The sequence below is a fragment of the Sarcophilus harrisii genome, chromosome 3, assembly GCF_902635505.1.
Source record: "Sarcophilus harrisii chromosome 3, mSarHar1.11, whole genome shotgun sequence".
In the NCBI taxonomy this organism is placed as follows: Eukaryota; Metazoa; Chordata; class Mammalia; order Dasyuromorphia; family Dasyuridae; genus Sarcophilus; species Sarcophilus harrisii.
The window spans coordinates 573,177,486-573,190,772 of NC_045428.1; the positions used below are offsets into that span (position 1 = coordinate 573,177,486).

Genomic DNA, 13,287 nt, shown 5'->3' on the forward strand with positions numbered 1-13,287 from the left:
CACTCTCAGGAGCACTACCTCCCCAGCTCAGTGTGCAATCAGCTCCCAGCCCAGTCCCTCCATACCGGTTCAGGAGGAGTCCTTTTAAGGAATTAATCTCAGACTTGAGTTCATTGATGTTCTGTGACTCCAGGATCCAGTTGGTGGATGTGGTGGCCTGAAAGACAGAAGGTGGAGGGGGGAGGTCGTCAAAAGTGGCTCCGACCCCCAGGCCCAGGCAGCGCCCAGGCCCCAGAAGGCCCCCGGGCAGGAGGGAGCGCTGCAGACATCAGGGCAGGAGGTCAAACAGTCCCTGCTCTCAAGGATCTCAAAGTTCTCTTGGGAGACACATTGGTGTAGGTGAGATTCGCACAAAATAAACTCAAGGTAAAATGGGGGTCAGGGACCTCTAGTGGCCGGCAGGATTCCAGAGCATTCCGCCGGGGGGACGGGGAGGGGGCTGCTGCCCTCAGGTTCCCTCAGGGACCAGGAACTAGGGAGAGGATTGTGATTGGGCAGTGACAGGGCACAATGGAGCACCAGGCCTGGGCGCTAAGAAGACTCCCTCCTCCCAAGGTCAAATCCAGCCCCACCCCCTTCCCAGACAGGCGACCCTGAGCAAGTCACTTCACCCCGTGTGTCTCAGCTCCCCCATCTGTAAAATGAGCCGGAGAAGGAAGCGGCCGACCGAGAAAACCCCTGAGGGACCAGGGATCACTGGTCCAAAGGAAGGAAGCCGCCCTTCTCCAATGAAGGGCCTTCCAAAGTAAGCAAGAAGCAGGAGCCCAGGGGGAAGCTGCAGAGAGGCTGGCGTAGTCAGGGCCGCCTGACAGCAGAACGGGCCATGAAGACAGACAGCAGAAGTCTCTCTCTAGTGACAGAACTGGCCGTGTAGACACAACAGAAGATCCACTCTAATAGCAGAACGGGCCGTGTAGACACAACAGAAGACCCTCTCTAATGGCAGAACGGGCCACGTAGACAGACAACAGAAGTCTCTAATGGCAGAACAGGCCATATATACAGACAGCAGAAGTCTCTCTCTAGTGACAGAAATGGCTGTGTAGACACAACAGAAGACCCATTCTAATAGCAGAACAGGCCGTGTAGACACAACAGAAGACCCACTCTAATAGCAGAACAGGCCGTGTAGACACAACAGAAGACCCATTCTAATGGCAGAACGGGCCGTGTAGACACAACAGAAGACCCACTCTAATGGCAGAACGGGCCGTGTAGACACAACAGAAGCCCCATCCTAATGGCAGAACGGGCCGGTAGAACAACAGAAGACCCATCTAATGGCAGAACGATGTGTAGACACAACAGAAGACCCACTCTAATGGCAGAACGGGCCGTGTAGACACAACAGAAGACCCACTCTAATGGCAGAACGGGCCGTGTAGACACAACAGAAGACCCACTCTAATGGCAGAACGGGCCGTGTAGACACAACAGAAGACCCGTTCTAATGGCAGAACGGGCCGTGTAGACACAACAGAAGACCCAACGGGCCGTGTAGACACAACAGAAGACCCACTCTAATGGCAGAACGGGCCGTGTAGACACAATAGAAGACCCACTCTAATGGCAGAACGGGCTGTGTAGACACAACAGAAGACCCACTCTAATGGCAGAACGGGCTGTGTAGACACAACAGAAGACCCGTTCTAATGGCAGAACGGGCCGTGTAGACACAACAGAAGACCCATTCTAATGGCAGAACGGGCCATGTAGACAGACAACAGAAGACCCACTCTAATGGCAGAATGGGCTGTGTAAAAAGACAACAGAAGTCTCTCTCTAATAGCAGAACTGGCCGTGTAGACAGTTACAAAGCTTGACTGTTTACCCAGTACTGCACTGATATTGCCTTGAGGTCCACAAGGGACCTTCATGCCTAGTGCTGTGCTGGGAGGGTAGGATGGGGGTGATTGGCAGTGCTGGAGAAGTTACTCTCTAATGACTGCTGGGGGTTATGCTTCTGCCTGGACTGAGCCCGATAGCCCCCAAGGGCCTCCCTCGCCCACTGCTTACCCAAGCACCACCTCCTCTTAGGAGGTTTGATTACAAAGGGAGAGATTTCACCTTAGAATCCTGGGTTCTGCTCCTGACACTTTCAAGCCGGCTGGCCATGAACTGTCAAATCTAAGGCTTTACTTGCATGAAGACCAGCAGGGTCCTCCATGATGAACCTTCAAGACCCATGTTCCATCTGCCAGGGAGCCCCACAGAGCAGGATCATCTTTCCTTGCTAGATTCACAAGTAATTCTGGGAAAGCTCTATTGTCTAAATCACCTGTCCATGATTCTACAAAATCCTGCTCATAAATGGCAGCCAAGGGTGGTGAAAAGGACCATGGCTTTGGGTTCAGATCACGTCCTATTCTAGATCAATGTGATCATTACCAAGTTGGGTCTGGCAGCTGAGGTAGAAAGGATGGAAGGAAACCTTTAGGGAAAAGAAGATTCCATTTTTTGAATAGGTGATAAGAGGAAATGAGAAGGGAGAGGAGAGGAGGGGAAAAGAAAAGGAGAAGGGAAAGGAGGCAGACATCATCTGACCAACAGAATGCTGCCTTTGTGAAAGTAGGTTCCAATGGATGCCAAGGATTCTATGTGGGAAGTTAGCCCAGGAAGAAGTGAAAATTCCAAAGAAGGCACTTCGGAAGGCAGAGTCATTCTGCTAGGAGACTGACGTGGGGGCTAACCTGGGTTTTCCAAGCCAGGCACAGAAAATGGAAGGGCAGATACACCACCCAAGACTAGTCTTGCAAGATTGTTGGTGTACGCTTGTGGGAGGCCAGAGGGACAAGGAAGGATTCAATGTGATTACAATTAACAACTGCCACTATCAGGATTGCTAAAATCTGTCAAGAAATCTGCTAACAAAAAGGGGTTAGTGTGTGGGCTGTCCTGGGGAAAAGTGGAGGATCACAGCAGGGAGAGGAGAGCCCCTTGGTTCAGATGGATGGTGAGTGAAACAGAAGAGATCCACTGCTTCACTCATAAATACAAATTCTTCTTTGGCTTTAAAGCCCATTCCAGTCTGGCTCCTTCTCATGCTTTACTCCACTCCCCAAACTCCGACATCCAGCTGGACTTGCCACCCTCCGGTCCCTCCTGGCTCTGGCTGTGCCCCCCATGCCGGGGTATCCTCCCTCTTCACTAAGAACTTTTGGGATCATGACCTCCTTTAAGACTTGCCCAAACACTGATTCCTGCAGAAGGCCATTCTCTCGTAGGCTGACCTTGCATTTATTTTTACACATCTTGTATGTTCCCATTTCCTGACACGTGGGGTCCCCCATTAGAATGTACACTCCCTGAGGGCAAGGCCTGGCTTTCCATTTCTCTGAATCCCCAGACCCTCACACACAGTCTACAGGTACCTAACAAATGCCTGATGACTGACTGACTGATATTCTGTTTGTTTTCCCTGCCAAAGAAAATTATCTTTGTACTAGAAAAGAGAGAACAGAAATGGCTAACAGGGAGTTGACATCTGAGATAATTAGGGAAACAGTAAGACAGCATCGAGCTACCCTTGATGATTTGATGAATTCAAGTCACCAGACCCAAATGAATCAGAACCCAGAATAATAAAAGAACTGACAGATGTGATGGCCTGGCTTTTGTCAATAATCTTTGAAAGGGATCTTCTATCAGGAGACGTACCACGTGACTGGAAAAGAGCAACTGTCCTGACTGTTTTCTTTAAAACGTGCAGAGAAACGAGTGTGCAAACTACTGCCAGGTAAGCCCGACTCCTGCTGATGGCCAAAGGCACAGGGTCAAAACAGGCCACCACGTCACTAGCTGGCAGGTGGTTGGCGCTCCCCAGAGAGCAGCCTGGGACACTCCTGCCCCCCACTTCTGGGCCAGCATCCACTCTTTCTGAGCTGCTCACTGGGGGCAGGGGGACTTCAGCCTTTCTAGCCCAAGCAGACCCCTGCCCCCACTGCTTCATGCTAAGCTCCTTAGCTCATACTACACACACAACTCTGGGCTTAGGACTAGGGAGACTCCAATTGATGCACATGGACCCATGCTTCAGGGCCCTCAATCAATTGCTCACTGTCCCTGTAAATTCTCTGATCATAAATATCCCCCTCTCTCCTAGTGTTTTGTCTTCCCCAACAGAAATTAGTTCTTGAAAGCAGACTCCCTTGCCTTTTGTATCTATATCCCCAAAGCTCAGCACCATGTCTGGCACACAGGAGGAGTTTAATAAATGCTTCATTCATCCATTTGTTCATTAGTTTACTCATCTGCTCATTTATCAGAAAAATGTCCTAATTATCATCTCCCTATATTTTACCAGAGTATTTAATAAATACTCTCATGCTATTTTTATTGAAAAGGAAAAATGTGAGTAAGACGACAACATGATTGAGTGGATTCTGAACTAGTTAAACGGCTGGACCCAAAGCATAGCAATTAATGGAAAGAAGTAACTTAGGAGGCCTCCAGTGAAGTGCCCCAGAAATCTCTGCTTGGTTCTATACTATTAACATTTTTCTGAATGACACGATAAGCCATAGTCCCACACTTATCAAATTTGCAGATGACACCAAGCTAGGCGAGAAAGCTCACGAGGAGTCAAGATGACCGAGTCAGGGTCCAAAAGATCCGGAAAGGCTGGAACACTGGCCTCAAAACACCAGGGTCACAAAGACAAGTCGAGACAGGGTTCAACAACAGTTCTTCGGAAAGAGATGCAGGAATGTAATAGATTGTCAGCCAACTGTCTCCCTGAAAAAACCTACCAATGACATCAAAAGGAGGGACAGAGAACCCATTTCCGGGAGTCACAGAGTGATGGCACTGGCCAGGCTAGAGATGAAATACAGGATTCACTTCCAGGAACCTGATTTTATTTGAAATTTCATTATGGCCTCTTGTTGGCATATTAGAGTCCTTTTCACTCAATCTCCTCCTCCTCATCCCTTTTTCTGAATCCTCTTCTGTACCAAAGAAAAATACTTAAGGAAAACTAGTAGAAATAAAGACCACAGGTCACTCATTCATCATCTCCCCTACCCTGAGAAAGCTGGTTTTCCAAGACGGATGTCCCAATGACGAGCAGAGTGGCCACTGTGCACACCACCATGCCGGCTTTGTGGCCTTTCTTGTTGTTCACACTAGAAGTTCCACTCTTTTCTAAATCCCTCTTATATCTCATTTCTTACAGCACAATTCCATTTGTATGCCACAGTCTGTTCATTCAGTCACCAAATGATTAACTCCCACTTAGTTTTTAATAGTTTGTTACCAACTAAAGGACTATTCCATCTGTCTTGAAGTTGAATCCTTCTAAATACATCTCCCCCATTAGAAAGTGAACTCCTTCAAAATAGGGATTGCCTCATTTGTTTGTGTGTGTGTATTCCTTAGTGCTTTGAACATAGTAAACACTTAATAAATGCTTGTTTACTCATTCATTCATACGAATTCATTACTCATTCATACTACGAATATTTTGGATCCTTTCAATTGTTTGATTTCTTTGAAGTAAAAGTCCAATAATGGGATGAAAGATCATGAAGAATTTAGTGACTTTTCTTGCATAATACTTTTCCAGAATAGTTACAATAATTTATAACTCCATCAGTGGTATATACATACATGTGCCTGTCTCTCCATATCCCCTCCAACACAATTTCTATTTCTTTTCATCATGAGATCATGGGCAAGTCACACATGGGCAAGTTTTTTTCAGAGCTCTAGACAATTATAAATGAAGGATACTTTGCTAATCTGTCTCAAAAGAAGTTTCTGTCCAGAGGCCTCTCTTTCCAAAAAAACCCATCTCTGTTGCTTTGAGAGATGTATACTGACGTTTTAGCCATTTTCATTTGTTTGGCAGTCTGCAATCCTTTGTCATTTGCTGGGGAATCCAGACAAATACCAATTACCACCAATTACCCAGATACCAGACTCTTGACAAAGATGAAAAAAAAAATTTTTTTTGCACTCAATTATTTCTCTTCTTATTCTAGTTGCATTGATTTTGTTTATACAAAAACTTTTCAATTTTCTACAATTGAAATAATTCATTTTGTCTTTTGAGATGTCTTCTCTCAATTGTGAATTTTTCTCCAAAGTCAAGAGTAATTTAAAAAGTCCCTGGGGGCCACATTTTAGGAAGAGCATTGATCATTTGGAAAGTGTTCAGATGAAAGTAGCAAGACCAGTGAAGAGGCTTGAGATGATGCTATGTGAGGAGTAGCTGGAATAACCAGGATGTTTACCCTAAAGAAGAGAGAACTCCAGAGTTGTCGATGGAAGAGAATCAGGGGCAGCGGGTGTGGGAGCTGCAGAAGAGCTTCCAAAAAGTGGAGGGCTAGGTCCAGAGCATTCCCTCTCAATTAGCCTGGACAGCCGGATGATCCCTTTTTGAATGACCTACTTGTTGCAGAATCTTTATGGTCTAAAGTGAGCAGGCCAGATGGATTCTGAGACCCCTCCCAACTGTAAGATCCTGGGTGTCTGAGTCCCTGATCCTGGCCATGGGTCACAGAAGCTCCTTTCTTCACGAGGAGGGATAGATAGTGTAGCTGTCAGATCTCCGAACATGGCGGTTGTTCCGTTCTTGTCACTGCATGAGAGGCTTACCTCAGGCCGGCCGGGGACAGGGGCAGAGTCTCACGGCTTTTGAAATCTTTCTCTTTACCCGGGGGAGGCAGTGGGCACCCCACGGACGAGCGGGATCCCTTTTCTAGCTGTGCCCCTTGCCTGGCAGGGGGCCTGTCACTTCAGGGGCGCCGCCACCTCCTCCTGCGTGACTCTCACCCGTGTCCTCCCCTAAGCCGAGTGTCCGAGGGGCTGGGTGGTGACGCCTTTCACCGCTTGGGTGGCTGCAGGTCAGCCTCTGAGCCTTGTTCTTGGCCTCCAGCAGCCCTTGGTACTCTCTCTGGCACAGGGACAATGGGCCAGGGGAACTTGTGAAGCCGTGTGCCCTCTGAGTCTTCCTGCCAAGCACTGGAGGCTCCTATCGGACTTTGGGCCCAGTCCCTTTGCCTCCTGTGTGATGAGTCACGGCTACAGAACATCACCGAAGAAGGTTGGTGTTAAAATGACAATTCTACGATAGAGAGCAGCCTAGAATCAATTAAAGTGCCTCACAATTCCCCAAACGCATCGCAGCCAACTCTCCTTCTCATTTAATTCTGGGTCCAGCTAGAACTGTGGCTGTCCAAGGCACACACACGCACTATGTTACCCGCCTGGCTGAGGAGTCTGCAGGGCCTCTCTCTGGTCATTTTGCACCCACTTTGCATGTGCCCACACACGGCTGTGTTTTCTCCCCCAGGAGACTGTAAGCTCCTTAAGGGCAGAGGCAATTCATGTATCCCTCTGCACCCTCCATGTTTTGTACAGCGCCTGATGCATACAGCAAGCACTTAATGTCTGCTGGCTGCCCACCATATGCACGGGACACACTCTTTGAGAAGAAACGTCTGAAGGAGGCATCCAGCTGAGCCAAGTCAGCTGCCTTTAGAGGTACCACGGCAGGACCTCAGAACCTTTCACCATGAAGGCAAATTCTGTCACAGAGAACATTTGCAAAATGCTGTTTTCCTCCTGGACACAGGGAAAGTTCATTCTCCCAAAGTTTTAGAGAGATGAGAAAGTAGGCAACTGGGTGGATAGTTGCTGAGAGCCTCTGATACTCCTTTGTATTCACACCCAACACAGTCCAACCTGTGGGCATCTCCCCCTCTGTCCTCCCTGTCATTGGTCCGGGCCAGCGCCCTTCCCCATTTTTGCTTTGTGAACGTCACTGCTTCTTCACAACAAACAGAGCCCTAAGTTTTAATGTGTCTCAATACGGCAGCTCGGTTTTCTGGTTGTTTCTCACCCTCCTTCAGGCTCTGCCAGGCTTGTTCTTTGGACGATCAAACTGCGTTGTGTCTCATGTCAAGCTTTGAAAAAACTTGCTTTCCTCCCCTCCACCTGACTGCTGTTTTCCAAGGCAAAAACCACTCGCCATTCTTCTCTCCTCCTCCGCGAGATCAGCAAATGAATTTATATTTGCAGACTCGATCTGGAGACGGAGGGCTTCATCCCTGCAGTGGTTTCAGAGCTCCATAGGCCTCCGCATTGTGGCAAAGGCTTCATCCCTGGCATTGGGGGGGTGGGGGGTGGGGGAAAGGAGTCTGTGGTCATTTTTTCACTGTCTATAGCTTAACTGAAGTCACACAGTAGGAACTTAATAAATGCTGAATTGAATGAAAACCACCACATGAGAAGTAATGGTCATCATCTCTGGGCCTCTGAGCATGATTATATTCTGCTAGAATAGATTTAAATATTTCCCAGTTTAAAAGAAATTGTTCCAAAAGACTTAATTTCCAATACTTTTCCTGCTAAGAGCAGAAACCACATGGTGCACCAAGGAGTAATAATTACACAACCCAACATCCTCTCCCGTTTCCTTCCAGCGATTCCCGCTGCAGTGGACGGAGAACAGGACAGCCACTACAGAAACGGTTTTTACAAATGCCAAAGCCAGTTGGATGAAATCATTTTAAAGGCCACAGGTGTGCCTGACGTGAGGCATATTGACTCCAGTCAATCTCCAAGTTGTTTTTGAATGAGCAATTAACGTGGGCTCCCCAGAAGGTGATCACTCCTAAATTTCTCTTCTCTGTCCCTTATTACCCTGCCACAGGGCCAATCAGACAATTCAAATAAAAATATAGAAGGGTGGAAAGAGACATCAGCCCAAAAAAGAGTAAACAGAGGGTCGTGTGTAGAAGAGAACCTCAATAAATATTTGAGAAATAAACAAGTGGCTGGCGGTGCCGGGAGGGTTCCCGAGACGGTGAGGAGAACCTCCTCAGAGCTTGTGGGCTGGCGCTCCTCAAGGACCTTTTGCAGGGAGCATTGCTTCCACTGCTTCCAGAACTAAGAAGCTGGGCTTGGAGGGGCTTTGGTTAGAGAAGTGCACTCCTGACACACACACTCATTTGTAAGAGTGTATTCCCTTGGGATTCACACTCCAAGCCATCAGACAGGCAAGAACCCAGGAGCCGCCACTGTTCTGGCTTCTCTAAGACCTTGAAAGCTACAGCAGCACATTAACAAGGTAGCAATTTCTACTCACCGGCCCGCAAAGGACTCAAATTTCCAAACGCATATGGTGCCAGATGCCTAGGATTTAGAAATAAAATCTGACATCTGGGGCTTTTTAGCCAGTCTCTTTAAAAAACAGTTGTAGAAAACTCACAGCCTTCGGTTTTATGTAGGTTTTTTAATTACTTAAAGCTTCTCTTTTTAATTTTTTACAGTGCTCCAGTAGGAGTTTGGAAGCCAGATATAAAAACTTACATTACAGCTGAGAAAACACAGCTTTTGCTCTTTGGTTTATGGGGTTACCAAAGTCTTCGTACACATGGGTTTTAGATACCAAAACAGCATGCTTTACATTTCAGAGTAGGAGAAAATGAGAAGGGGTGGGAGGAGAGAGGGTTCTTTAAAAAAAAAAAAAAAAGTGCGAGAAACTTTTAAAGGCTGTTCTAAACCACCCAGCAGAATTCCCGTGCCCTTTCCCGTCTCAGAACCCAACATGTGGTCTTAATCTTAATTCTTAAGACCTGAAAACAGTTTTCCAATTTCCGGAATGGCTTCAGGCCCTTGGCAGGCCACAGCTCCAAAGGATAACAGAGCTGTGACCATAAATTGGCTTTCACGGTTTGTTTATGGCTGTGCCGTGTGGGTCCTACTGCATGGAGCGAGTTCCACGCTGCACAGTGGCCACTGGCCACAAACGGGCCCAGGAGGGAGCCCGTGGCAGCTCTGTGTGTGGGATAGGGGGACGCACATCAGGCAGGGATGGCCCAAAAGCACCGAACGCCAGCGTCCCTGTGGCCCCTCGGCAGGTTGTGGCTCTTTCTCTGAGGATGCCCAGTTGGAGATCACAGCCTGAAGCCCAGGGTCTATCAGGTAACAAAAGGCCCTCACGATAAAAAGCTGTGGCTCCTGCCCTCATGGAGCTGCTGACCTAACTGGCGGCCCACAACTCATGCCCCTGCAGTAGACTAAGCTGTAACCACTGAGCCACGAAGAACCGAGTCACCGAGAAGAGCAGAACTTGGGGGGGGGCGGACGGAGGGACACGGGAGCCCAGTCAAAGAAGGGCACGACAGTGCTCTACCCTGGGGCAAACAGAAGCCCTTAGCTCAGAGGGGAAAACAGTGCCACAACTTCCACCCCAAGGAGATCCTGATGCTTAGATTTTGGAACAAGAAGCCCCAGGGATATCAACCTTCTGCGCTGGAAAGAAGGAAAGAGGTCTTCAAATTGTTGATTTAAACAGACCTACAAGTAAGTGCCCCCTGCCCCAAGCAAGGAGTCCGCCCTGTGGGGGCTCAGCTTGCTTCCTCTGGGGAAGGGGAAGCTGTTGGGGAGCAATAGCCTTGTGGACATTTTGCTTTTTAACACTGTCTCTTGACTGGCTTGTACAGCCAAGCTGTCCTCTGGCTCTTCTTGGCCGTTCCCAACGTTCTGTGTCACCACCTGGTCATCGCCGTTGAGTGGCAGAGACTCCCGCGTCCCTGGGCATCAGGGCCCAGAGGTGGGCACCATGGCGGCCCCCGCTGCCCGCGGCATACAGAGGCTGAGCGGCTCGCCGCCCGCTAGCAGTCGAAGGCTGCATCTGAATGCGGGTTTTCCACGTCAGGTCCAGCGCTGGCTCCCTCCGCTCTGTCACCAAATCCAAGTCCGGCACCATGACCAGAGGGGCTCAGAGTGAGAGGGCTACAGTGCCCGAGGCCGGAACATCTGCACTCATTCTCTCAGTCAGCATTTATGGAGTTCCTGGTGTGTGCTGGGGGCTGGGCCCCGTTATACAGTCACACAGCGCTCCCCCGGGGAGCGTGTAAAGGAGAAGCACAGACTGGCGGGGGGGCTCTTCACATACAAGCCTGAGCACGCGAGGGGTGTGTGTGTGTGTGTGTGTGTGTGTGTGTGTGTGTGTTGTGTCATAGCGGGGGACGGGGGCACACAGAGGCCCCGGAGGCTCAGAGAGAGCCCTGCCCAACGCCTTCGCTTCCAGGAGAACCACCACAGGGAGGAAAGTGGCTGGTGGGCAGGACGTGGCCCCTGGGCCCCAGCAGCCCCACCGTCCCTCCCCAGGGCATGGGTTCTGCAAGGACCCCCTCACCCCCGGCCACAGCGGAGGCCCAGGTGAAGGCCAGGGGGGCCTCCCTCTGGACACGCCGTGCTGCTGGCTGCGGCCACTTGACCAGTGCGGTGATGTGGCTGTTGCTGAGCAGGCTGAGGGCACGGTCAGGACCTAAGGAGGGCAGCCTGCAGCACACAAGGAGAAATGAATTGAGACCGAAAGTACCTTGGAGGCAGCCAGTTCCTGGGTAAGATCCTGGATTTTCTGTTGCTGCTGGATCAGAATTTCTTGGACAGAGGCTAACGTCGCTTGTAACTGAGTCACTGCAGGGAAAAAGCAGCAACAGCTCAGTGCATCTGGCCCACGGAGATTCCCTTCTCCCTCTCGGCTCCAGCTCTAATTTATCGAGGGACGCTCCCGCTCCCTCTCTCCCCCTTATAATTCATTGGCACTGTGGGCAATCTACCTGCACTGCATCTAACCTCCAGTATTTCTAGTTTATCTTTCCATTGTAGAGTTGTCTATGGGCAACAGTATATCCATCCAAAACCTCTCCCTCCTAATTAGATCTACTCAGGATTGGCTCAGCTCTCCCAACTTCGAGGGTGTTTGCATCATTCATCTAGAGGGGCCTCGCACGTGGAACTAGCAGAGAATTTCCAATTCTCAAACAGAATGATTTCTCTTTCTTTCCTGATAAACACCGCCCAGGAAAGATTAAAAATGGCAGGCGCGGCGGGCTCTCTTTTCGCCTTCCCGAGGGTCCCGGGGGCTCCCTTCCCCGCCGCTGGCCTGCCACTCCCACCCTTCGGTGCACAGGCTCCAGACAACTTCTAAGGAAGACCCCCCTCAAGCCCCGGGCCGGGGGCAAAAGAGACTCGGCCGGAGTCCAGGGAGCTGCTCTGCCTGCCTTTGTTTTTAATCCGGACCTTCCATCCCATAAACAAGTTCATGAAGAGAAAAAGAAGCCCCCGGCGTGGCCGGCTCCAGCTAATCTGGGCCATCGCGAGGTGCTGGGTAATGAACGAGAGCCCCGTGGAGTCAATAACAGAGAAGGTGGCCGGGGTCGCGGGAGCCGCAGTAATTACAGACTCTCTTGACCCCGCTTTGAATTCTTAGAGGGAAGGGGGGAAAATCACCGAAAAACCCCCCTGAAAACCTCGGAGAAGCAGAAATTAAAAATGAACTTTACAGCCCCTAGAAAGGCTGTCATTTTATTCCCCTTATTAATATTCTGAGGTTGGGAGCCTTTCCGTAAAAACATAATTAATTGAGGCCGCGCCGACAGTAAACAAGCAATTTCAAATTAAACCGAAATGACGGCGGCTTCATTTGCAAATGTGAACAGATTCTCGAGCAGATAAATGAAGTCACCGAATAGAGTGGAGGCGGAGGGTGGGGGGGCGCACGCGGGGGGCTCAGAGGGGCGAGCTGATGGAGCCATCAGTCTACCTGTCTGCGTCATGCTGCCGCTCATCTCTGAGATGTTCGCCTCGATTCTCTGGAGTTGCTTCCTGTCCTCCTTGCCTCCCATGAGCAGAGGGAGCAGGTACTTCTGCAAGAAGCAGGACAGCTGTCAGTGGGGCCCTCGCCCTCAGCTCCCTGCCCCTTGCTTCCCACCGTCGCCCTTGCCAAGGGCTTCCCTCCAGAGCCGCCCCTCCCTCAGCTCTGCAGGGTTGGGGCAGAGTCTATGGCTGGGGAGGAGAGTCCCAGAGGCCCACTGCCCGTCTGCGAGCTCTTGGAATAACCTCTCAGTGACCTCCAGACCCAGACTCAAATGCAGGGAGGTTCAGGGATGGAGGAGAAGTCATGGAGCCAAGGAGGAAGGCGGTGTCCAATAATAAGAGGGTGGGATCCGGCTGCCAGGGCATGGACTCCAAAGGCAGGAGGGCAGAGGGGCTGCCCCATGCCCTCAGCACCACCCAGGAGCCAGCTGCCACCCAACTCTCTGCGGGCGTCTCACTGACCGGCTCTTGAAAGGGGGGGTCTGGGCCCACCACGTGTCTCTAAACTCTCTCCTTGGACCCCTCAAGAGAAGAAACTGCAACTTCTCCATTAAGAGTTTCTTACTGGGGAGGGAAGAGGAGGTGACTCACAAGGGGTTTGTGGGAACCGCTCCTAAGTGAAGCCCATCATTTCACATTTCTACGTAAGCATTTTCTAAGTCTATTCTGCAA

The 13,287-nt window shown here is 50.1% G+C and overlaps 1 protein-coding gene and 1 long non-coding RNA gene across 3 annotated transcripts in view; one reads left to right on the forward strand and one right to left on the reverse strand.

Moving 5' to 3' along the window:
- Positions 1-13,287, reverse strand: part of PEX14 (peroxisomal biogenesis factor 14) — a 137,527-nt gene that overhangs the window by 2,042 nt on the left and 122,198 nt on the right. For both annotated transcript variants that reach the window (XM_031962878.1, XM_031962877.1), the window contains exons 6-8: positions 12,563-12,665; positions 11,336-11,433; positions 66-157 (exon numbers count right to left, since the gene is read on the reverse strand). In XM_031962878.1, coding sequence (XP_031818738.1) covers positions 66-157; positions 11,336-11,433; positions 12,563-12,665 — 293 coding nt within the window. The remainder of the gene's footprint in view (positions 1-65; positions 158-11,335; positions 11,434-12,562; positions 12,666-13,287) is intronic.
- LOC116422851 lies at positions 2,650-8,700 on the forward strand. Its single transcript, XR_004233389.1, has 2 exons — positions 2,650-3,736; positions 8,427-8,700. It is a non-coding gene; the product is annotated as an uncharacterized LOC116422851 (long non-coding RNA).